At 44.6% G+C, this 25,638-nt stretch overlaps 1 protein-coding gene across 3 annotated transcripts in view; it reads left to right on the top strand.

The window, feature by feature from the left end:
• The window catches only part of fn1a (fibronectin 1a), a 60,334-nt gene that overhangs the window by 25,821 nt on the left and 8,875 nt on the right, over window positions 1–25,638 (top strand). For 2 of the 3 annotated variants that reach the window (XR_013791403.1, XM_079518711.1), the window contains exons 19-41: window positions 3,322–3,600; window positions 4,788–5,054; window positions 5,779–5,873; window positions 6,589–6,757; window positions 7,956–8,042; window positions 8,304–8,495; window positions 9,633–9,923; window positions 10,981–11,095; window positions 11,656–11,732; window positions 11,888–11,977; window positions 12,629–12,895; window positions 13,857–13,973; window positions 15,890–16,054; window positions 16,186–16,341; window positions 16,749–16,862; window positions 17,328–17,597; window positions 18,043–18,254; window positions 19,662–19,749; window positions 20,005–20,187; window positions 20,360–20,449; window positions 20,568–20,759; window positions 23,607–23,696; window positions 25,235–25,340. Coding sequence is in view for 2 of the 3 variants with exons in the window: in XM_079518711.1 (XP_079374837.1) it covers window positions 3,322–3,600; window positions 4,788–5,054; window positions 5,779–5,873; window positions 6,589–6,757; window positions 7,956–8,042; window positions 8,304–8,495; window positions 9,633–9,923; window positions 10,981–11,095; window positions 11,656–11,732; window positions 11,888–11,977; window positions 12,629–12,895; window positions 13,857–13,973; window positions 15,890–16,054; window positions 16,186–16,341; window positions 16,749–16,862; window positions 17,328–17,597; window positions 18,043–18,254; window positions 19,662–19,749; window positions 20,005–20,187; window positions 20,360–20,449; window positions 20,568–20,759; window positions 23,607–23,696; window positions 25,235–25,340 (3,712 nt within the window). In the remaining variant the exon portion in view is untranslated. The remainder of the gene's footprint in view (window positions 1–3,321; window positions 3,601–4,787; window positions 5,055–5,778; window positions 5,874–6,588; window positions 6,758–7,955; window positions 8,043–8,303; window positions 8,496–9,632; window positions 9,924–10,980; window positions 11,096–11,655; window positions 11,733–11,887; window positions 11,978–12,628; window positions 12,896–13,856; window positions 13,974–15,889; window positions 16,055–16,185; window positions 16,342–16,748; window positions 16,863–17,327; window positions 17,598–18,042; window positions 18,255–19,661; window positions 19,750–20,004; window positions 20,188–20,359; window positions 20,450–20,567; window positions 20,760–23,606; window positions 23,697–25,234; window positions 25,341–25,638) is intronic. The other variant, XM_079518712.1, reaches the window with a different exon arrangement.

Raw genomic sequence — 25,638 nt, 5'->3', positions numbered from 1 at the left:
ATTATTATTATTACTATCCATTTAGAATAATAGCAATGGTAGCTCAACAAATTTGTATATAGGGCTTAAGTATTCACGTGCCCATGTGTGCACGGTCGGCGTGTACACAGGATGTATACACACTATATAGCTGATGTTTGTCCTGAGTCAGTTAACGTGTGTGCACACTGATGAAGTCTCCTCAGACCAGACGGCCATCTGTTTCAGCCTGACTATAGCTGATGCTGTTGGCGATTTACAAATTATGAACGTATACTAATATCAGTCAGTGTTTTATTATTTTAATGTTCCAAATCTCTCTATTAGAGGAAAGGAGCTGTCCAATGGAAAAGTGCAGTCACTGAGTTCACAGCTGTAGTGCTCCCGTTCTGTTTGACTGCTGTAAGGTTATGTAAAACCATTCACACTGCCAGGACTCTTGATACTGTAAGGCCAATGGAAACAGATACTGGGAAAGTGTGTCTGTGTGTGTGTGTGTGTGTGTGTGTGTGTGTGTGTGTGTGTGTGTGTGTGTGTGTGTGTGTGTGTGTGTGTGTTCTTACAGAACGATGAAATACGACTGTGGTCTGTTTGCATCGGTTGGTATACTGTACGCACGTGGGAGTGTGTGTTGGCATGCACATGTGTGTACGTGTGTGTGTGTGTGTTTGCACTGCCTCGCTGGACGAAGACATACGACCTAGGTAATGTGTGTGCCCGCGGCCGTCTTTGGACAGACTACCAAGTGTTCTCTTGCTGTCTCATGACTGCAGTGGATGATTTACCGCTTGACAAACGGAGTGAGAGAGGAAGGTTAGGCCAAAGAAAGATCTGATCGTCAGCCCACCCCGACATGCCTCCATTCCAAACTCTTCCAAGTCCCCCCTCTTCTTTACCTCCTGCCTGCTTATCCTCACTTACCCTCTGAGTCTCACTCTCACTAAGCCAATGTGAAAAGGGTGCCATTTCTTCTTAGATGGATGGCAATTGGATGATTTGAGGCATTTTGTTCCAAAAATGTGTTTTTCAAAAGTCCACCTGTTGGTTGCGCTATAACAGGCCAATGTGAAAAGGGTGGGATATATTCCTCAGCCTAGTAGGAACGTCTGTGAAAGATTGCACGTACATTGCACACTGCGTTCATGATTTGAGGCTTTTTGTTCGAAATAGGCCAATCCTGCAAACTTTGAAAGCCAATGTTAGCAGATCAGAATGGAATATGAAATCTGTCTTGAGCACATGACTATAGAGATACTGTGTAACGATTTGTGGGATTTTTGGACAAAATATGGAGGAGTAATATAAAATATAATAATTTTATATATAATATAAAATGTGATACAAAAGTCGGCCTCCTGGTGGCGCTTCCAAGCCGTTCTGGAAAATTTGGGGCAGAGGTTCATCGTTGGCATCTAGGGAGTGTCTGTGCAAAGTTTGGCATCGACCGGGTTAACGGTGCCGGAGATTAGCTGTACACACACAGACAGACGGATGGACGGACGGACGGACACACACACACACGGACAGAGTGCAAAACATACTCTCTCCACATGCCTTCGGCCTGGTGGAGACAATAAATGTTTTATAATCGACTCCATCGATTAGTCTGATAAACCACATATTTTATATTTTGTATACTCCAGCAGTGTTAAATTAGCTAATCTACAAGCTTTTTACGCATTTTGCCTATTATGACATGCCCAAATTATCTTCGCTAAAATCGATTACGATAATAATAATTCTAATACAAATAATAGTTCAAATGTATATAGCGCATTTCAAAAGACCCAATTTTTGTAGCGTCTTTTACAAGATCAATACAATAATTTTGTTAGATTGACTGTTTTTGTGGGTTTTTCCAGTCAAGAGCGACAGTCAAACAATTGAACATCACTAATCCAAGTACAGCAATGGCGTTACTCGTAGCGCGTTACTCCCAACACTAATCATGAGAATATCTTATGTAATATCGATTAAATTAAACAATTAAAAAATCAGTCTGTAGTCTGCAACAGCTACCGTATATAATACACTGTTCTATATACATTTTATTTGACATTTGAGTGTGCACAAATCCCAAACTGTTACTTTTCAGCATACATCGGTTATTTTCACTACTTTTGTTTGATAATCTTCTCTTGTACGATGAAGTAGGGTACTAATTGACAAAGAAACATAAAACTATGAAATATGGAGTTGTAGGTTTCTGCCTGACAGCAACAATATTATATTTGGCACAGTGTAACTGTCAAATCTGACTGTTCCTCTAGCCTAAGGAGCCATTCCGTTAGTTTGTCAAGGTTTTGCCTGGCCTGTATTTCAAAGCGCTGTTGTGAGTCATCTCTGTCTAAACATATACCTCTGCTAAGTTATTACCTCACCCCATCTCTCTGTCTGTCTTCCATGGTAGATGATGGCCATGCGCTTTGTGTTATTCTCCGCTTGATGTGTCTGTCTCTTGGCCATGTCTGACTCACCTATAACCATATATCTTTGTACACGTCTTCTTTTTCTTTTGACCTTTCACGGATTTGACTCTGTCTCCGTCACTCCGTCTTTGTGGACAGCTGAGTGGCATCATAACATGTTGTTTTGACCTCGCTTCGTCCCTCTTAAATCTGTCTGACTTACCTTTTTTATCTGTCTGTGTGTTACTCCCGCTTTTCTTCTCTCTCTCATCTCTCTCTCTCTCCCTCTGGGTTGTTGAGTGCTATGATGTCATGTTATTTTAACCTTGTTCTGTCTGCATATAGCAGCTGTCTGTGTGACTCATACTATGGTTTGGAATGGGTTGATCTATTCTCTAGCTAATAGCTATATGCCATGGTTCAGACAACTCCGTTTATTCAGGTGGTTTTTCACTTTTTTACCTCACCTTTTTAAACAGAACTTTTTTTTACCCTCTCCTCTACAACCAAATGTCTGTATCATCTACGTTTTTTGTGTGAGTGTATGTTGTTACTCTGTCCATCTCCTGTTTTTTTCTCATGCTGAATGAATGGGTTCGTTTGTCTGTTACTCATGTTTTCAGCCAGTCATGCCAATACTGGCTGAATACAAGTAATGATTTAGATTTTGGGTTGCATTTTAGTTGCTATGCTGCGAAAAACATTCATATACCAAGTATGGTTTTATGTTAATGCCTAATGACAGATCCGTAAACTTTAACTTCAAGCAAGTCAAATTAGGAGGTGGTCTGTGCCCTGAGACACTCAAAAAGAGAACCGCGATCTGAAGGAGTGAAGAGCTTTTGGCTCGCCCACTTGCATGGCTATGCGTTTACACTTACAGCCGAGTGTCTGATGATGGTGACTGAGTGATGTGACTGTTTTACGTCCACAGAGGAAGTCGTCGCCCCCACAGACCTGCAATTTTACGAGGTGTCCGACGGCAAGATCGCGGTGACCTGGTCGGGGCCGGAAAACGACATGTCGGGCTACCGAGTGACGGTGGTACCCGTGGACGAGAGCGGAACGCCCCAGACGGAGATGACGTTGCCCATCGTTCAGAACTCCTACATCGAAGTGTCTCATCTGGAGCCCGGAACCGTATACCGCTTTAACATCTACAGGATCCACGACGGAGAGGAGAGTGTGGCGCTGGTCGGGGAGCACACTACCAGTGAGTTGACGCATGGAAATAGAGCATACACGGCAGTTCACATAGCACACTATGAGTACATGCATACGCCCCCGTTAGACACTGACCCACACAAAATAATTACTCTTAGGGCATGCACACTGCTGCGTTTTCAGACCTGAATATCGAATTTCTGTTTTTTTGCCGTTTTTACAAAAAACGCACTGGTCACTGGGCCTAATCCGAAAAACGCAGCAGTGTGCAAGCTCCTTTACAGTGATTTTCCATCCATCCATCCATCTTGGTCCGCTTATCTGGAGTTGGGGTTGCGGAGGTATCAGTTCCAGCAGAGAATCCCAGACTCCCCTTTTCCCCATGTAACATTAATCAACTCTAATTGGGGAATGTCGAGGCATTTCAAGGCCAGTATGGAGATATAATGCTCGACCTGGTCCTTGGTCTGCCCTGTGGTTCTTCCCAGCTGGGGCGTGCCTGGAAAACCTCCCTAGGGAGGCATCCGTTTTATTTGCCCGAACCACTTCAACTGGCTCCGTTCCACACACAGGAGAAGCAGCTTTATTTCAAGTATCTCGTGGATGACTGAGCGTCTTACCCTATCCCTAAGGGAGACGCTAGCCACCCTGCTGACACAACTCATTTAGTCTGCTTGTATCTGTGATCATGTTTTTTTAGCCATGACTCACATTTCACCTTTTTGTTTCAACCTTTTTGTTTGATATACATTAGGCCACGGACAACCGTTTAAAGGGATGTTTCACTTTCAAAACAACGTTTGGTCATTTCATCGTCTACCCAGGCTTTTGTGAACACCCCGGACAGTTTTTATGTTGCTCGATTTAGTATTTAGTTATTTGATATTCATTTTAGCTGCCTCGCCCCCTTCCTATACAAACCCATTGTAACTTCAAACTCATTTTAACCATGATAGATTCATCGAAGAACACCCAACCTTTTTTCTGGTAATATTGTCCATCTAAGATGTGAGGGTTTTTTCATCTACTGTTTTCACTTAATAATTGTAATAATTGTTTTGGAAAAGAAGCGCCTAGTACAGCAGGAGGACGGAGGAGACAAAAAAAAATCTAAAAGAATATAACATTGCAGTATTGATACTTTTACTTAATTTGAGTAAGTAAGTAACATTTGAGTACCGGACCTTTTTCTACCACTGCTAAATAGGGCCGTCAACATTTTCTTTCTCCTTCCAGAGCCCGACGCTCCCACGGACATCCACTTCGCCAACGTGACGGAGGACAGCGCCGTGATGCTGTGGTTCGTCCCGCGCGCCAAGATCAGCGGCTACCGCCTGTTCCTCACCGTGGAGGGCTCCAGCAGCCCCAAGCAGCTGCGGCTGCCCGCGCGCCTCTCCCAGTACACCCTCCTGAACCTGAAGCCCGACACCACCTACTCCGCTACGCTGCACGGCGAGCAGGACAACACGCTCAGCGAGGGAGAGACCGCCGTGTTCACCACCAGTGAGTGTTGATGGGCGCACCCACGCAGTCGCACGCACGCACGCACGCACGCACGCACCCACGCACGCACGCACGCACACACACACACACACACACACACACACACACACACACACACACACACACACATGAACACAGTAAGTGTTACCTCACAGAGTGTGCTTGTTCAACGTGTTCTCACACCCAAAGCATCAAACGGGTGAGAGTTGGGACAGGATTTGACTATACGGCACCCGTTAGATGCGACAGGATTTACAATTATTTTTTGGGCTCTTTCTGCCTTTATTTTTGATACAGTAAGCTGACAGGAAATGGGGGGAGAGAGATGGGGAGTGACACGCAGCAAAGGTCTTGGAGTGAGAAGAACAGCCCTTCCACATTTCAATGAGAGTGGGATTACTGGGAACGTTGACAAATGACATGGCAGAGGATTCCCATTGTGTCAAACGAGGGCCGCATTGGTCAGATTTTGCCCTATAGTACAACTTGATTGTGAGAATATATTGGCTTGCTTCAGAACCCAGGGCTGCCCAGATGAGTGGAGTTACACATAGCCCCATGCAGTTCTTTTAGGGACGCGGCTTGACAGCAAGAATGGCTTCTTACAGTCTGCTATGAACGCTGTTACAAAATTATTTATTCTTACCACTGTATGTGTCAAAGTAGAGACGGCCACATATGTCAAGCGACTGCTAAACTTGTGACTGTGTGTGCACTTTTCCAGACTCGCCTATGGGCAACGCTCCTCGCTTCAGCACTGATGTGACTGATACCTCCATCGTCATCTCCTGGACTCCAGTGCCCCGAATTGGATACAAGGTATGAGTTGTTACATAATTATAGAAATGGGACTGTGTGTCCGTGTGACCGGGTCTAATCTCGCAAACCACTGGACCGATCAGCACCACATTTTCTGTGAAGGTTGCTCGTATGCCAAATACGTACATGTATGCATTTCTTCACATTACGTTTTATATACATTTATTTATATTTAACGGCCCTATTTCCTAAAAAGCAAGACGCACGCCATCATCTGTACCATTGTTCTACCGTTCTGCAAGAAAAATGGTTTCAGAGCTTCAGATAATTGTGGCGTGCCTTTGCATTTGTGAATTTACTGCTATCTTGAGTTCATCTCAAGCAGAAAGGCGGGATACAAGAAGCCCCCTTTTTTTACAATGAGCCCACACAGGAAGTGGAGCAGGAACTGCATGGATAAATGTGATTGGTTGGAAGGAGTCCTCCGAGGGCTCCCATGTTCCTGGGAAAGCACTGACCCCTCTCTCACCTTTAGCCCCTGGACCCTACTGTGTGATTGTGTGTTTGTGTGCAACCCCCCCCCCTTTCTCTCTCTCTCATCTATGTGTATATCAGTCTTCTTCCTGTGTGTGTCCGTCTGTTTGTGTGCGTGCGTGTGTGCATGTCTGTGGGCGCAAAGATTCCTCTTCAGTACTAGCGCTGTTGTACTCATTTGTCCTGACTGTGTGTGTGTGTGTGTGTGTGTGTGTGTGTGTGTGTGTGTGTGTTTCCCCAGTTGACAGTACATCCTAGCCAAGGCGGCGAGGCACCCCGGGACGTGACCTCTGACTCAGGAAGTATCTATGTCTCCGGTCTGACTCCGGGGGTGGAGTACACCTACAGCGTCCAGCCAGTCATCAACGGCTACGAGCAAGGCACCCCGATCACACGCCGAGTCGTGACACGTGAGTACTGAGTAATAACTCAATATAGTATGTGACAGGCTTCTGTCAACATGATACGTAACCTTACTTAAGAACAACGCGAATGGCCCTTTAGGCTGCTCAACAGTGCCACTTTTGGTCACCCAGCGGTATAGAGCGTCGCAGTCCCGCCCCCTCGAGAGACCCGGAAAAGAATTCCCTGTTCATTTTCCCCATAGATTTTTCAAAAAGTATTTATTTAAAGTCGTTTACGCCGCGGACAAAGCCAACTGTTGTCGTGACAAATCATGACAATAAACACAATGTTTTGGCCGAACAAATAATTAGAAAGAAGAAAAAAAGGCAGGTTACAACACTTTTTTGGTTTTTCTTCTTTGTAAATATTTGTTTGGTCCAAAATATTGTGTTTGTTGTCATGATTTGTCACGACTCGAGTTGGCTTCGTACGACGCTTAAAAGGTCTTAAAATAAATACTTTTTGAAATGTCAATATGGAAAATGCATTGGGAATTATTTCCTGGGCCTGGCTTCGTCATGAAAGGGGGCGGGACTCTATTGCAGCTGTTCGTACTCCAAACAGACAGACAGACAGACAGACAGACAGACAGACAGACAGACAGACAGACAGACAGACAGACAGACAGACAGACAGACAGACAGGTGTTTTCTGAGATCAATTGCACCCGAAAAACATTCAGTACATTTTCTGTGGTCTGGGGTTTTCTGGCTCAAACAAGTGCTCTGATTGGCCTGTGATGTAACAGTCCACAAATCCCATATATGACTTAACAATTTGCCAGCAGATGTCACTGTTGAGGGATTTTGCCTGTTTTCATTGCAGCTCAAAAGGCTTCAGAACACACAGAGAAAACCACAACAAATCCACTGAATGTTCAAAGTTCAGGTTGTGCGGGTGTAATTGAGGTCAGACATAAAACCTAAAAGAAAACCGAAAAATAAATGAAAATGAGTGTCACGAATCCTTTAATTTACTAGTAATAGGATGTATTATGCACAACTTAGGGACTCCAGGGTTAAGGTGCGTATTAAGAAATGGTTTTAAGTTGAAGTCGTAAATTAATACGACTCCCCTGTTCTCCACCTTTTATTCACTATTTCATCCCCATCTTCATCACTTTCATCGTTTGTTTTTCTTTAAATCTCTTTACATTCTCACCCCTCTGCCCTCCTCCTAACCTAAACCCTTCTCTCTCTCCAGCCCTCTCCCCTCCCACTGATCTCAATCTGGAGTCTCACCCAGACACTGGAGGACTCACTGTCCAATGGAATGGAGCCAAGACACCAGGTACGCACACATGCATGCACATAAGCACACACACACACACACACACACACACACACACACACACACACACACACACACACACACACACACACACACACACACACACACACACACACTCAGAGGAAACACACCAAAGGTGGATACAATATGATTCATACATTTGAAAATGTACACTGTTTACTCTTGTTACATTACATAACGTGTCTTTCTTTCTTTCTTTCTTTCTTTCTTTCTTTCTTTCTTTCTTTCTTTCTTTCTCAGACATAACTGGCTACAGAGTGACATGCACACCCACCAATGGGCAGCAAGGCAACAGTGTGGAGGAGTTTGTGGAGGCGGGGCATAACTCCTGCACCTTGGACAACCTCAGCCCTGGAGTGGAGTACAACGTCAGTGTGGTGACAGTCAAAGACGACATGGAGAGTGTCCCTGTGTCATCCACCATTACGCCAGGTGAGACATACAGAGAGAGAGAGAGAGGTTACAGCATGGAGTACATGTATTGTATACAGACTGTTGACAGCCAAATGTATCCATTAGGAAACCCCAATAAACTAAGGGCCCAATTTTCTATTTTTCTATTTGCTATAACCCTTATCCCTAAACTTCTTTGCCTTTTTTACAATTGTTTCAAATTGCCGATCTACATTGACACGTTGTGAGCTTGTAGATTGGCTATTTGAACTATTTTAAAATGTTTTTCAAAATAGTAAAAAATTCAAAGAAATGTAGGGATAAGGGGTATAGCACTGGCGAAAATGGGGCCCTAAATGTTTAATTGGCAATTGGCTCTATTTAAAACGATATAAAACTAAGAAACCGTGTTGGTAGGTATTTGCCTATGTGTTGCTGAATGATGACTTTCCTTTGTCTGATTGTGAATTTGCTCAAGTATGAGTCTGAAGGGCATTCAGTGGAGCGTTCATTAGAGAGGTATAAGATCACAGTCTCTTGTGCCACAGCAATGTCACTTCAACTCCAACCCTCCGAAACAACCTTCAATCGACCAGTGATACTAGCTGTGACATCAGTATCCCTGATCTAATCGACAGCCTCTCACACACCGAACATTATAATGCAAAATAGCCGCACACCTATTTTGCTCCCCCGAAGCTTGGTTTCCTGAGTATATTATTATTAAGAACTGAGCGTTCAATGGACGACGTCCTTTCATTGAATGAGAAAACAAAACAAACAAACCTTAATAATATATATAAATCGGAGAAACCAACCTGTGATATGACAAAATACATATCACACACACGTCACTGCTAATCACTAACCACTGCCGCTATATGTGTCTGTCCCTTTGTCCTGTCTGTCTGTCTGTCTGTCTGTCTGTCTGTCTGTCTGTCTGTCTGTCTGTCTGTCTGTCTGTCTGTCTGTCTGTCTGTCTGTCTGTCTGTCTGTCTGTCTGTCTGTCTGTCTGTCTGTCTGTCTGTCTGTCTGTCTGTCTGTCTGTCTGTCTGTCTGTCTGTCTGTGTCCACTGGCTCGCCTTCTCTGCTCTCCTCCGCTCTGCTCCACTCCGCTGCCTTCCTCTTCGCTCCTCTCCTCTCCTCTCTGCTCCTCTCCTCTCCTTGCACACACAGAGATCCCACAGCTGACTGACCTCAGCTTCGTGGACGTCACCGACACCACCATCGGCCTGAGCTGGACGCCATTCAACACCACCACCATCACAGGCTACCGTGTGACGGTGGTGGCCGCTGGCGAGAGCGTGCCCATCTTCGAGGACCTGGTGGAGGCCACGGCGGGCTACTACACGGTGTACGGCCTGGAGCCCGGCATCGACTACGACATCAGCGTCATCACCGTGACGGAGAACGGCCAGAGCGAGCCCACCACACTCACGCAGCAGACCGGTGAGACAGTGACGCAAGGTGGAGAGAGCACACATGCACTCACACACAGACACACACACACACACACACACACACACACACACACACACACACACACACACACACACACACACAGTCGTAGAGACCTCGCCACTGTGTTCAGTGTTTTCATAAGGTGTCATATTTCTGTGCTAGTGTAGAACAACGTGGAACCTCAGCATAGCTGTTAAATGTACAGTACACACATGCACGTAAATGTGCATATAGACTTTCCTTCTGGAGCGGAGCACATCATGGCTCTTCAAAGCCCATGTGTTCGGTTCCCTGATGTAATTGCGTTACAGGCTGTACCGTCTAGTCTGTCGTGGACCATGTGGTTTCACTTTGAGATGTGGGATCGTGCTGGGGCAAATTTAGCTCCCCAGCGCAGAGCGCTCTTTGTTCTTTTCACTTTCAAGATGTTGTAAACCTGCTGATGGAGGATTATGGAACACTCCAGACAATATAAGACACATAGACACACACAGTTCAAGAGATGTACGCTGAATCAATTTCTCTTTCAAATATGCATATATAACTTCCATTCATCACATCTACTGTTTAACTGCCTTCCTGTATTTTGTATTCTCTGTCTTTGCACCACTTTATCTCAACCTCTTCAAATTCTGTGTGCGTCACAGTCAGGCCAGGCATCGTTTTGGGTCACTCCACATCCGAGCAGGCATGCTGATGGTGAGGCCTCGAGGCTTGTGACGTGCACCCACTAATCGAGCTCGTGCCCTCTGCGAGCAGACACCGTGGCACCGGCCAAGTTAGTTGGGCCATGGAGGACGGAATATGTTATCACGTGAACCAAAACGAGAGCGCTTCCTCCCTTCGTCCTACGATTGATGAGCGTGATTTTCAGGATAACTGGTGTTAGAATCGCTCAGTGCAGTCAGGCTTACATGCACTCTCTCTATGACAAACAAGATGTGACACGTTGTGAGCTTGTAGACCAGCTATATTAGGCGCGCCACACAGTGACACCAGCGTGCGACAGGGGCACATAATACATTTCATACATTAATTAATGTGATGTCCTTTGTCTCTACAGCTGTGCCAGCCCCGACCGGTCTGGGCTTTGGCCTGGTGGGAGCCGACAACATGGAGGTCACCTGGATCGCTCCTCACGTCCCCAACACCGATGACATCAACAGCTTCCTGATCAGGTAGAACATTGTCCACACTTCTCAAGCAGAATGGTGGTGCCGTGCCGGTGTGGATTACTCACAATACGTCTACAGGTATCCGGAAAACCTTAAAACACGCTCGCCCTCATTTTTTCCGCCGACCTCCCGCCAACCGCTCGGTTCTTGTGTTTACTTTGTTCTTGTGTTTGTTTTACTGAGAATAAGGTTTGAAATAAGTTTAGGGTTAGGCGTAGTTTTACTGGGGTTACGTTTAGGAATAGGGTTAGGTTTTGGCACAGTTTTACTGAGGTTAAAGTTAGCAATAAGGTTAGATTTATCCGTTTAGGCATAGTTTACTTAGGTTACATCAAAAAATTGAAATAAAAAAAATTCCAAAAAGATAGCACATCCAAAAGAAATCATAAATAGCGGACAAAGTACTCACATTTCCATTTCTTTATTGGCACACACCAAAAAGGAACGCTTACGCGTTTCGGCTATGAAGCCTTCATCAGAGCATGTGTTTTTAGGCAAACTTTCCAGTATTCCGTCTACATTATCTTGAAATGTATATTCATTGCTTTGTGTTCATTGATTAGATACCACCCTATTGATGACGACGACGAAACGACAGAAACGAGTGTTGGAGGCAGGAGCGACAGCGTGGTGCTGAGAAGTATGCAATGCACGCACACACACACGCACACACACACACACACACACGTACACACACACACACACACACACACACACACACACACACACACACACACACACACACACACACACACCACATGATTAATCCGTTGTCTCTCATTCTCTTGCCCACAGATTTGCTCCCTAACACAGAGTATCTGGTGAGCGTGGTGTGTGTGTACGAACAGAGGGAGAGCTCACCAGTAGTTGGCACGCAGAGAACAAGTGAGTACCCTTTACTAGTAAATGGTGCATTTATATAGTGCTTTTATCCAAAGCGTGCTTTACATTCACACACCGATGGCAGAGGAAAACATGCAAAGCACCAACCTGCACATCGGCAGCAATTAGTGGTTCAGCGTCTTGCTCAAGGACACTTCGTCACTAACTCTGGGAACCTTGCAGTTCCCAGCCGGCTGCTCTACTGGCCACTCTATCTACCCCTTATCTACTGCCGCCTGTCAGATGAATGACATCAGATGCACAGTAGACAGTAGAATCATTAACTTTGGACTTGGTTACAAGTGGATACATTAACACTAATGATTTTACTGTGTACTAATCTAGAAATTTAGATCATTCATTAAAAATACTTGAATGACGAAACTCTACAATTTACTATTTAGGCATTTATCAGATTATCTTAACCTGTGCGACTTTAGCAAGGGAAACATACATCAGATGCAGAGAGACAGTGTAGTGCCTCAGTTAACTAGGATCGCGAGTAATCCAAGAAAATGGCATCAGTCTGAACATTTACTATCAAAATAATGCACATTTCTGTACCAAAACATGCAAAACAAAGAGTACCCAAACTCTTTTTCAGCTGCCAGTTTTCACTAATGTCTTCCCCATCTCTCTCTCTCTCTCCCCCAGCCCTGGACTCTCCGGATGGCCTGCGCTTCACGGACATCCTGACCAACTCCTTCACGGTCCACTGGGTCGCCCCTCAGTCCCAGATCACAGGCTACCGCATCCGCTATCAGATGGCCAGCGGCGGGCGGGCCAAGGACGAGAGGCTGCCCCCCTCCAGGAGCCACTTCACCCTGATGGGACTCCTCCCCGAGACGGACTACCTGGTCAACATCTATGCCGTGAGCGGCAACCAGGAAAGTCTTCCACTCAGTGGAACACAGAAGACTAGTAAGTGTTTTGTTTGTTTTTCTGCCTATAAAATGTACCTAAATAGTGCTGGTCTTTACTGGCAGCCAATGTGTTAAATGCCTTGCTCAGAGACACTTTGACACGTAGACTTGGGCGAGGATCGAATCAGTGACTTTCTGTTTGACTTTACTCACTTAGCTACGACAGCAATCCACAACTTTTTGTTAGAGAATAAAATTGTTAGAGGTGGACCCCCTGGTCTTTTTTTTTTCAAGGACCACTACTGGTTGTCAGTGGTGGTAAGGAACTACATTTACTTTATACTGTACTTAAGTACAGTTTTGAGGTATTTGTACTTTACTTGAGTATTTCCAATTTCCAATACTTTTACTTCTACTCCACTACATATTAATTGAAAACTCTAGTTACTATAGCTGATCTACAAGCTCACTATAGCTGGTCTACAAGCTCACATTGCGCCGCAGCTTGTAGATCTGCTATCTTTTTTATACATTTGAAAACCTGAAATGAGACATTCTGCATAGTGAGAACTTTCTACTTTTGGTACTTTAAGTACATTTTGATACCTATACTTTTGTACTTTTACTCAAGTAAACTTTTAATTCCAGAATTTTACTTGTAACAATGTAGTTCTACATTGCAGTATTTGAGTACTATTTCCACCACTGCTGGTTGTTTCCATTTGAGTTTAATGCAATACATCTTATTGCATTAAACTCAAACGGAAACAACGGCCTTCTCAAACATGCCCTCCATTATACGGTAACTCAACTCAGGAAAAGTCTTGGGCCTCGTGCGAGTGACTCAGTTTCCTACGCTGGGTAGGACATGAAAGTTGTGGTTAAATGAATACAGGATTGTTCTCTGTGTGTATATTCAAATAAAAACAGTTGGAGGTCATGTTAACTGTTATTATTGTTATTATTGCCATGAATACGATTAATCAGCGTCTGTCTCTCCATTGTATTTTTCTCTCCAGTCTCCGACGCCCCCACAGACCTGGAGGTGGTAGACTCCTCCCCCACCAGCATCACCATCCGCTGGGACGCCCCCTCTGTCACCGTGCGGTACTACAGGATCACCCATGGAGAGTCTGGTAAGTCCATGGTTCCCAAACACAGTACTGCACATGGACAGGGTTCCAGTCATTAAAAACACAGTACTGCACATGGACAGGGTTCCAGTCATTAAAACACAGTACTGCACATGGACAGGTTTCCAGTCATTAAAAACACAGTACTGCACATGGACAGGGTTCCAGTCATTAAAAACACAGTACTGCACATGGACAGGGTTCCAGTCATTCCAGGGTTCCAGTCATTCCAGGGTTCCAGTCATTAAAAACACAGTACTGCACATGGACAGGGTTCCAGTCATTAAAAACACAGTACTGCACATGGACAGGGTTCCAGTCATTAAAACACAGTACTGCACATGGACAGGTTTCCAGTCATTAAAAACACAGTACTGCACATGGACAGGGTTCCAGTCATTAAAAACACAGTACTGCACATGGACAGGGTTCCAGTCATTAAAAACACAGTACTGCACATGGACAGGGTTCCAGTCATTAAAAACACAGTACTGCACATGGACAGGGTTCCAGTCATTAAAACACAGTACTGCACATGGACAGGGTTCCAGTCATTAAACACACAGTACTGCACATGGACAGGGTTCCAGTCATTAAAACACAGTACTGCACATGGACAGGGTTCCAGTCATTAAAACACAGTACTGCACATGGACAGGGTTCCAGTCATTAAAACACAGTACTGCACATGGACAGGGTTCCAGTCATTAAAACACAGTACTGCACATGGACAGGGTTCCAGTCATTAAAACACAGTACTGCACATGGACAGGGTTCCAGTCATTAAAACACAGTACTGCACATGGACAGGGTTCCAGTCATTACAACACAGTACTGCACATGGACAGGGTTCCAGTCATTACAACACAGTACTGCACATGGACAGGGTTCCAGTCATTACAACACAGTACTGCACATGGACAGGGTTCCAGTCATTACAACACAGTACTGCACATGGACAGGGTTCCAGTCATTACAACACAGTACTGCACATGGACAGGGTTCCAGTCATTACAAACACAGTACTGCACATGGACAGGGTTCCAGTCATTAAAAAAAAACAGGTAGGAGAGATTTTGTAACCAGTTAACCCATTTAGGACTGAAAAAAGATTCTACAAATTTATTTTAAATCATGACAGTTTTCAGAAACTATATGTAATTGGCCCCCGACCCCCATCTGAAAATATGTTGTTCCAGGTACCCCCCCATGACAGAAGCAAAGATTTGAGTTAAAAACGTTTGCTCTGTAAAGAATATATACCGGTATTCAAAGATTTGCGCCACATTTTCCCGATTTTTCTTTTCAATAGTATAACATAATGCTTAAAACACCAAAAGGGGTTCCCGACCGTCCTGAATGGGTTAAAAACGAGGTGGGAGAGATTTTGTAACCAGTATATGTATATATATATATATTTTTTTTTACAGTTTTGAAGATTACTTTAACTCAAAATAGGGTTAATAGGGTAAATATAAATTGTATTACATTTCAAACAGGGAATGCATGCAGTAATTATAAGTGGAATATCACAGTTTTTTTACTGAATTCTGATGATAATGTATGTATGAACCAGTGCTGAAATGGCTATGGGTGCTATTATACGGCTTTAAGCAGGTAGGCAGAAGCAGGTAGGCAGAAGCCACAGAGTGACAACATTCTGTGGACTTAATTCCCACATCATCTACAACAGATGTAAACATTAAAAAGATGTGCGATTTCAGAAGGGATTTAACGATTCTAGCAGAGAGCTCGGCATGGATTATAATTTTTCGCTTCTTCCGGTGATCAATGGATATATTGTCGTCATGTTGACCAGTTGAATATTCTCATTGACTCTGTAATGTGCGTAAAATAAAATCTTATCAAAACGCCTGGCCGATTCATTTGCTGTCTGATGTGTGTCATTGAATGTTCAGGAGGTCACAGTAACGCCAAGGAGTTTACGGTGCCTGGGTCCCAGTCCACCGCCACCATCTCCAACCTGAACCCTGGAACCGACTACACCATCACCGTCTACGCTGTGACGGGCCGAGGAGACAGCCCTGCATCCAGCACTCCCATCTACGTCACACACAAGACAGGTAGAATACACACACAGTCACGACATACACACACACACACATACTGTATACTAGGGCTGGTAAATTAATATTTGAGTTTCGAATATTCCTCGAACTTACCCACCTCACCTGTATCTTCATTCCTCGCCCAGGCATCGACTCTCCCACTGAGATGCTGGTGACTGAAGTGAAAGACAGCAGTATCACTGTGAGGTGGACGCCGGCCCAGGGGCCCATCCAGGGCTACAGGGTGACAGGAGCCCCCAGGAATGGAGACGGACCCTCCTTCTCCGAGGTGGTCGCTCCAGGTATGTACGCATGGGCCATGCAGGCAAGCATGGCACACACACACACACACACACACACATTCAAAAATATACTATACATATATGCATGTACAAACACCAGTGCTAGTATGCATAAATGAGTTGGCTTTTGGAATTCCGGTCGCTGACTGAATAGCGGGTCGACCACATAATCCCAACCTCTCCGTTTCGAGTCCATCTAGCGAAATGCATTGCATGTCATTCTGCCCTCTGCTTCCTGTTTCTACTTTTAACAATACATTTTAAAATGGCTAAAATCCTTTTAACATTACTTGAGGGGCGTCTATTTGGCATCAGTTAGTTCAGTAGATCGGCGTGACTCTTTTTAAACCTCTCTTTCACTCTTTCGGTCCCTCTGTTTCTCTTCCCAACCTCCTTGCTGGTTCCAGATCAGACAGAGATGACGTTCTCAGGCCTGATGCCGACTATGGAATACATCCTGAGTGTGTATGCTCTGGGTCAGGATGGAGAGAGCCCCCCGCTAGTGGAGACTGCTGTGACAAGTAAGAGTTTTACATGTACAGTATTAGTATATGAGTACATCAGGTCTGTTCCGCTGGTCCCTTCAATTAATTTCAATTCAATTCAAAGGAGCTTTATTGGCATGAGAAAACATATGTTTACATTGCCAAAGCAAGTGTGAAAATATAATAAAAGTGGTTGAAAATAGGTACAGTTGGAGGGGGTACAGCGTTGTGTAAACAGAGCTATGTCACATTGCTTCGTTATATTCATGTTATAAGTGGCTTTTTGAAACAAATAGCACCAATCACCAGTCTGATAATTTGTTGATGTGTAATCATGGTTTATGGTAAATGTTACGTTTTGGATAATCTTTTGTCTTGATTATCAAATCCTATCATTTGATGGTCTAATCATATTGGTGGTTTTGGGTACTTATAGTATTGTTTGATTCTGATTGTTTGATCTCTCTCTCTCTCTCTCTCTCTCTCTCTCCCTCCATACAGCTGTAGACCGGCCCAAGGACCTGACCTTCTCCGACATCGACTCCACCTCGCTGAGGATCACGTGGGAAAGCCCGGACGGAGTCGTGACTGCATACCGCGTGTTGTACTACAGCCCCGAGGAGGGCGAGAGAGAGCTGCTTCCCTCCCCACGAGGGGACGCGGAGTCGGCCACCATCTACGGCCTGCGACCCGGAACCGAATACACGGTGAAGGTCATCGCCGTGCACGACCACACGCCAAGCACGCCGGTGGTGGGAACCCAGGCCACAGGTAATTGGGAGAGTGACATGCCAGTCCTACTGCGTGACAATGGCTCTGGGGTCCTTGATGGGGTTCCAGGGGGTCCCCAGCTAAAGGTTTGAGTGAATACTCTTGAGGTGCAGATACTAGATAGGGTTCTCAGAAAAAACAATGGGTCTGTGGACTAATGCATATCAAACTGGGGTCCTTGAAACATTATATAAATGTGTGGGGCACAAGATGTATTTATATTGGCCATATGACGTCTTACGTCGTCTTGTACTGCCCTAAACAAACAATAAACTCCATAGACTTGGCAGGCAAACGGTTTACGTCACAAGTGCTCTACACAAACATTGTGTATGAAATGTATTAAATTAAAACCAAAACAGCAAACCAATTGTGACAAGTTTCGCTCCCTCTCTCTAACACGAGATCCCTCTCTCTCTTTAAACCTTCTCTCTCCATCTCTTAGCCATCCCTCCCCCCATCGATCTCCAGTTCTCCCAGGTTGGCCCAACCTCCTTCAGCATAAGCTGGGTCGTGTCGGGCCAGGCCAACCGTCTCACGGGGCTGACGGGGCTGACGGGTTACCGCGTGGTGGTGAACCCCAAGAGCAAGACGGGTCCCACAAAGGAGCTCAACCTGGCCCCAGACACTAGACAGGCCCTCGTACCAGGACTCATGGTTAGTGTGTGTGTGTGTGTGTGTGTGAGTGTGTGTGTGTGTGTGTGTGTGTGTGTGTGTGTGTGTGTGTGTGTGTGTGTGTGTGTGTGTGTGTGTGTGTGTGTGTGTGTGTGTGTGTGTGTGTGTGTTAAAGAAATCAATAATTTAACACAATTGTAACAACAAAATGATTTCATTGATGGCGCGACGTGGCCGGCCTACTCTGGACGTGCTGATGCAATATGAATCAAGATTCTGATACTGCATCGCCTATTTTTCACCTCAAACCCTTTTAAAAACATTCTTTAGTGTACTGTTTAACTGTAAAATGACATTATGTGTTTATTTGCTTAGCCGAAATGTCGGATACCGCATAAGCCAAGCTATTCATAGCAATGGTCTGCTATCAAGAAATAACAGACCTCTGAATGTCGTAATTGACCAAATAGAATTGAGCATTACTGTAAGTCAAGCCGTATTAAAATATTTCAACACCAGTGTGTCTCTCAAACTCTCAAACCATTTTGCCAGATCATATGTTCTAACAGCGGGAAAAGAGAACATATGGAATTCTCCAAACCTCTTTCCAAGGATCGGAGCTAGAGTGCAATAGTTGTGTCGCAAGAATACTGTAAAAAGAAAATGGAGTGCTGACATGTCTAATTGGAGCTGAACCTGGTCATAAATCGCATACTGTATATCCACCCTAACAAGACAGATCTGGAAAGGTGACGAACAGGCCATGTTAAATGCCCTTAATACTAGACTAAAGTCCATATGCTATAAGACTTGGGTGAAAACACACGCACGTGTGTGCGCGCGCACACACACACACACACACACACACACAAGGTAAGGAGGCGACATGTCACGGGCCCAGACTCCAGACTTCTCCCCATTTAGTCATAGGAAAAATATTTGAATCTGGAATAATGCTCAGATGCATTTATCCTGCTGACGGGTTCAGACTGCCTTTTTATAGCACAGCTCAGCTTTAATGCACACACACACACACTCACACATATATACACACACACACACAGTCAAATACAGAAATGGAGATGCACTTTGAGACATCCTTAATGGGACAGACATGGCTTCACACGTGTACGTGTACAAAAGTACACATGAACATGTGGGCAGAAGTACTTAGAGGCCTACGAGTACGGCGAGCGAGCTTGCGCGTAGCCGGTGTACGTTGGCAGTCTCTCCGCCCAATGAAGCCACAGGCCACCGCCTTGCCCTGTCATCTTCACATGGTTTATGCATCAAAGACACACACACACACACAGAGAGCACAACTGCCAAAATCACGACTAGTGTCCACTCTGTACAAATCATGAGTGCCAATGTATCGTTTGAGTGTTAAAATAGACTTTGCAGGGGAGGTAGAAAGTTCTATTTAAAGTTTCTCCCCCTCTCTTCCAGGTTGCCACCACCTACGAGGTTCATGTGTATGCCCTGAAGGACTCGCTGACCAGCAGGCCGCTCCAGGGAGAGGTCACCACCCTGGACAGTATGTCATTTCAGCCCGACCTATAATTGTAGCCAATGCTTTCTGTTTTCATGCGACTGTGAGGAGATTTCCATTACATACAGATGATCTACAAGCCACTCTCGTGTGTGACTTGTCCGCCTGTCTCTTTCTTTCTTTCTTTCTTTCTTTCTTTTCTCATTTCTTTCCTCATTTCTTTCTTTCTTTCTTTCTTTCTTTCTTTCTTTCTTTCTTTCTTTCTTTCACTCAACCTGTCCTCTGTTCTTCCGCCCCCAGCTATCAGCCCGCCTCGTCGCGTACGCATCTCCGACGTTAAGGATTCCTCCATCACTCTGACGTGGCGCTCCAAGACGGAGGCAATATCTGGCTTCCTGATTGAGGCCATGCCCACAACGTCTACAGGCCTCACCCCCATTCAGAGAAACATCAGCCCGGAAAGGCGCTCTTTCACTATTACAGGTATACACATGTCACTGTATTTGCATGTGTACTATTGTCATGGTACAAACCAAACTTTGGGATTTTACTGTTATCTGGGTATCACACACACACACACACACACACACACACACACACACACACACACACACACAGCTAGCCCCTCTCTAATGCGTCTGTGTCTTTTGTTCAGGTCTGCAGCCAAGCACCACCTATAAAGTCAACATCTACACTCTAAATGGGAACGGACGCAGTTCGCCCTTCACCCTCACGGCCACCACAGGTACCACCTCCGCACAGTGCTCTCAACTACAACAGTATTCTTCACTCGCCACTGACCACAAGCAGTGGAGACGTTCATATACGTATAACGTTTCTCGTCTGCCATGCGTCTCTTCCAGCCAAACCAGCAGTGATCCCACCCACCAACATCCGTTTCACTTCCCTGACGCCCAGCAGCATCGCCTTCACCTGGGAGCCATCTCGTAGCACGGGGGTCACCGGCTACTACGTCACCTACGAGGAAGCTCGAGGCATACCCAGAGAGCTCACCCCCAGGCCCCATGCAGGCCAGAGCTACGCTGTTGTCAGTGGTGAGGGTTGATTATAGATGGACACGTGTGTGGCAAAATCGTGAAAATGTGGTGCAAATCTTTGAATATATATTTCTTTCACAGAAAACGTTTTTAACTCAAATCCTTGCTTCTGGGGGTCCCTGAAACAACATATTTTCAGATGGGGGTCGGTGGCCAATTACATATAACTTTTGGGGTCCTTGAACATGAAATAGTTTCATGATTTAGAAGACATTTTTAGAATCTGGTCTCAGGTCTCAATGGGTTAAGCCAGGGGTGGCAGTGGCCGCCTGGGAATCGGAAGGTCCTCCTCCAGGCCTTGTGTCGAGGTCCCTGAGCAAAACACTGAACCTCTAACTGCCCCATTATCCAGTGTAGAAGTCCTCTCTCCTGTCCTACAATAGTGCTGCAGGATTTTCCAGTCAACCCTGCTGGGCATGAAGTCATCTTCCCGCAGTTGCAATGGAAAGGAAAAGGCTGGATATATTATGTACACTCAGGCTCTTAAAACACACACACACACACACACACACACACACACACACACACACACACACACGCACACCCGCACACACGTGCACACACGCACATGTACTGAGAGGTCCACGTAAACACCTTCACACCCACATGGGTGCGCTGTATGCTCATAAAGAGGGACACATACCCACAAATACTGTGCAGTGCATTTTTATTCCTGTATTATTGTATTTGTATTGACATACACACCAAGGTCCTCATTCACAACGGCGTTTACGCTCATAAAGTGACGTTACGTGAGCGGAGCGTGAGCGGACAGGCATTTACGTGGATTCCCACATTACGTGGGAATTCATGAACTTGAACGTGAACTTGACGGTGACGTGGGTTGGTCGGAAATTCCGCTGAAAGCTGCGCCACCTCTCATGGTCGTGTACGGCTTGCGTAGATTTATTAAGAAGGCTTTAGTCTTCATGCTGAATCAATAATAAAAGTCCCCAAATCTCAGATAAAATATGTAGGCATGTGTCCCCAACATTGGTCGCACATAAAAACATTATAGCCTATATAAAAGCCAAGTATCACTTGTATGCCTAAATGCATGCATTCTAGAGGCAGGTTAGCCTAGAGTGCCTTACAGAAACTGCCCCTGCAAGCCCGACACCTTTTTTATTTATTTATTAGGATATTTCTAGCATGCGCGATTGCGCTGCTCACTTGACAGCTTTCTACTCGCAGTGCAACGCGCTGTGAGCTTGTAGATCGGCTCTCGCAGTCTCGCGGACTCGCGCTGCATGTTAAAAAACAAACTCACAATTATAATAAGAACATACACTTATCTGCATTCTGCACTGTACGAATCCAACGTTGTTTAGTGTAGTAATGTCTGCAGTATAGGCCTATTTAAATTGTTTCGTTATGGAGCTCTTTTGAGTCAGTCTGACTGTCGGTGCGTGTGTGTGTGTGTGTGTGTGTGTGTGGGGGGGGGGGGGGGGGGATTAGCCCTATATAAAAAATAGAAGACCACATTAGCCTATTTGAATGAATGGCATCAGCGTGTTTGAAAGTCGGCCAGTCATATCATAGTTTTAAGCCAGCTCACCTCCACTCGCGCTTGTTCACAAACATGACGGACAGACAGACAAGAAAGGCTGTTGATGATGATTATTATTACCACTGTAACTCGCTGATCAGCATGTTGACAGAGACTCAGCCAATTAAAGTTTCACGTAGGCCTAAATGCATTTGCTGCAAGCACCTATCTGCCTCCATTTGCGTCGTGGTATTAATTTATAATATGTATATTGATCACATGCGGACGCCACACAGAATAGCCAACTCTTACCTGCAGCTGAGGAAACATATTGGATCGGATGAAATATAGCCTTAAGTCCAAATCCCACAAGAAAAAAAAGAAAGAAAATATGTCCTGTGTCCATGCATGTCCATATATTTGCTTTCCAAATCCGACAGTGCAGGGCAGGGAATCAATCACCGCAGTAGACTAATCAATAGGGCCTTTTATCATTGCCGAGTTTTAATATAGCATTTGGTTGTGTGGTGAACAGTACAAATTAACTTCTTTCTCATTATGTGAAAGTAACTGTAACATCAGTTAACTTATTAACGTTCTGACATTTAACAAGGAGTGAAGCAATGCGTGCCAAGTTGGCAAGTTTCGTTTATAATTATATACAAAACTCGCGCTGTTTGCTTGAAGATCTGTCCGTGCAGAGACCCGCCTGTCAAAATTAACTGCTCTACAAGCTCATCGCGGCTGTTGTATATAATTTAAAGCCCGGTGCAGGCTATGATGACGTATTTCGATATTTCCTGTTGCCTGGCTTATATGGTGTGGGATGGGCGTTCTAACCAGGCGACACCAGGCGAATCGCTTGTGAAAAATGCGGAAAGGCTACACTCTGCGATCCGCACAAATGAAGTGATTACACCAGCTTCCCTGAATAAGACGGGAGCAAATCGCAGCGTGATCGGACAGAGAAATACGATGATATTTAGTATCTGTATACGCTTCCGTTACACTCTGGCGTAAACGCCGTTGTGAATGAGGACCATAGTGCTTCTATTTTATTTGTACTTTTCAGAACACATTGTTGACTTGTCCATGAATAATAAAAATAGCTGATCTTTTATGCGATGTGACGATGTGACACTTTGTGAGCTTATAGATTTCTAGATTTTTATATTTTGTGACACTTTTTGAGAAATAGAAAATGCCCAAAATTGAGACACCGGGGGTAAAGTGGTTAGGCGGTGTCATTCAGCAGCCACATTGCCACAAGGCACTGGGTTCAATTCCCAAGTCAGGACCTGTGCAACGGCTGGGCTTCATTTAATGTGTAAATAAATATGTTTGTTTGGTTGTAGGTCTGAAACCAGGAACCGAGTATGTCATTAAGATCGTTGCCCTGCAGAATGCACTGAGGAGCACAGCTCTGGTGGGCAAGGCCAGAACTCGTAAGTACATGCTCAAATCACCTGATGATATAGTCTATTACACTGCTTCAATTGAATAAAATCGCCATATTATGTTTTTGGATTTAAAAAGCCAAAAAAAGAAATGTCATGCCAACCCATTGAAAACAAAAATCACATTTTTTATTTTTTATTAACACATACAATGAATACCAAATCAAGATGAAAATCCTGCTGCAGCAGCACGTATTGTGCTTTAGGGCAGTAATAAGGTGAACAGGGCGGCTACTTCCATTGAGTTCAGTGGAGCATTCTGTTCCTGAAGCTATATAGCTCTGTGGAGCTTGATTATTTCAAGAGACATCTTGTTGAGTCTGTCTACCTTAAGTACAATAGTGCAATATTGATTAATCTGGCATGACTGAGCTGTGAGATGGAATAATTGTTTCTAATAGTTAAACAAAATGTATTTACAGTAACAGACAAAATGTACAGGAAGAGTAATTAAATCATATTACTCATCCAATGTAACAATGCATGCACTTCTCAGTTTATGCATTGGGTAGAAATTACATTTGGAAGTCTTGTGTAAATGCAGTCAGAAAAATGTTAGCGCTGTGCTGCACCCTGCTGGCTTCTATCTGTAACTGCACTCCCTAAATGAACCCCTTGACACTGATTGGTGGTCACTTGTACTTTAGTGGTTCAGGGGTACAACATTAATGAGACGCCCATAAACACGGGTCAGACATCAGCTGTCTAACAGCAATCCTGAACCATAATAATTAGTGGAGTAAATTGCAAATTACAGTGTCTGTGAACAAATAACACCTCAAGTATGGCTCCACCAGATGTCTCTTTTGTACTTTAGTTTCTGCTCAACGTTCACATCAGTAAATTATAAATTATTTTATAGCATACCATGAAAAAAAAAAAAAAGCAGAAAAAAACGAAACAGTGGCATTCTACTAATAAAATGCAATCCAGCGGATCCATACTGTACTTCCGTACTGCACAAGGGGGTTCCACCACGCCTCAAGCATATTTTAGGCTGGTCCTGTGCATCTCAGGAGCAGGACTGGTAGAAGAGCCAGGTAGAAGGAAGGCACTGGAGCAGACTTGCACAGTTCATTTAAAGCCTTTATTTAGCAGGGTGCAAGTAAAAAAGGACAACGTTTCGATAACAACAGGTCTGACCTGACGAAGACGTTATAGATACATGGAAACGTTGTCTCTTGTTTTTGACTTGCTAAATAAAGGCTATAACTGTCCGAGTCTGATCCAGTGCCTTCCGTAGAAGGAAGACTAATGTACTTCCATGGGACTACCTTTTTTGTGGAGCCTGGGTTTCCATGGGCGCTGATGGGACGCTTGTTTTACAGCGCCGGCTACTAGTAGGGCGGGGTTATATAACCTCACAAAAACTAAACCTAACCCTAAACCTAACCTGTAAAACAAGCACCCCCTCAGCGACCATCGACTCCCAGGCTCCGCAAAAAAAGTCTCCCCCGTACTTCCATAGTGCATTGCTCTGCCTTGCTCCTAACAGCCCGCCCACCTTTTGTCTCTCCTCCAATCAGAGACAACTCCAGATGTATTAACCCCTGAGCTGCCCCAGCTGCCTGTCCCGCACAGACCCGGAATCCTGTCCCACCTGGATGTCCCAGAAACCTTCAACGACAAGACGTAAGCACAGACTAGTTATATTCTTTTGTGCAACCTAACCGATCTACAAGCTCGTTGGGGTTTTCATTTATCGTACAATGGAGTATAAATCAGGGTTTAAATGAATACTTCACACTCCATTGTGAATTTTTAAGTTACTCACTCCGTGAAGTCTTGAATTAATGGGTAATTTTAGTTTTTGTCGCATTCCTTCACGATGAGTGAAGAATCCAAAAATGAGTTCAACATAAACAATGGCAAAGCTATATCCAAATTAATTTTATACATTTTAATATTTATTTTACGATTATACGAGTCA

This window comes from Electrona antarctica (genome assembly GCF_951216825.1).
Source record: "Electrona antarctica genome assembly, chromosome: 13".
Lineage (NCBI taxonomy): Eukaryota > Metazoa > Chordata > Actinopteri > Myctophiformes > Myctophidae > Electrona > Electrona antarctica.
This window is presented reverse-complemented; position numbering and strand designations above follow the sequence as displayed.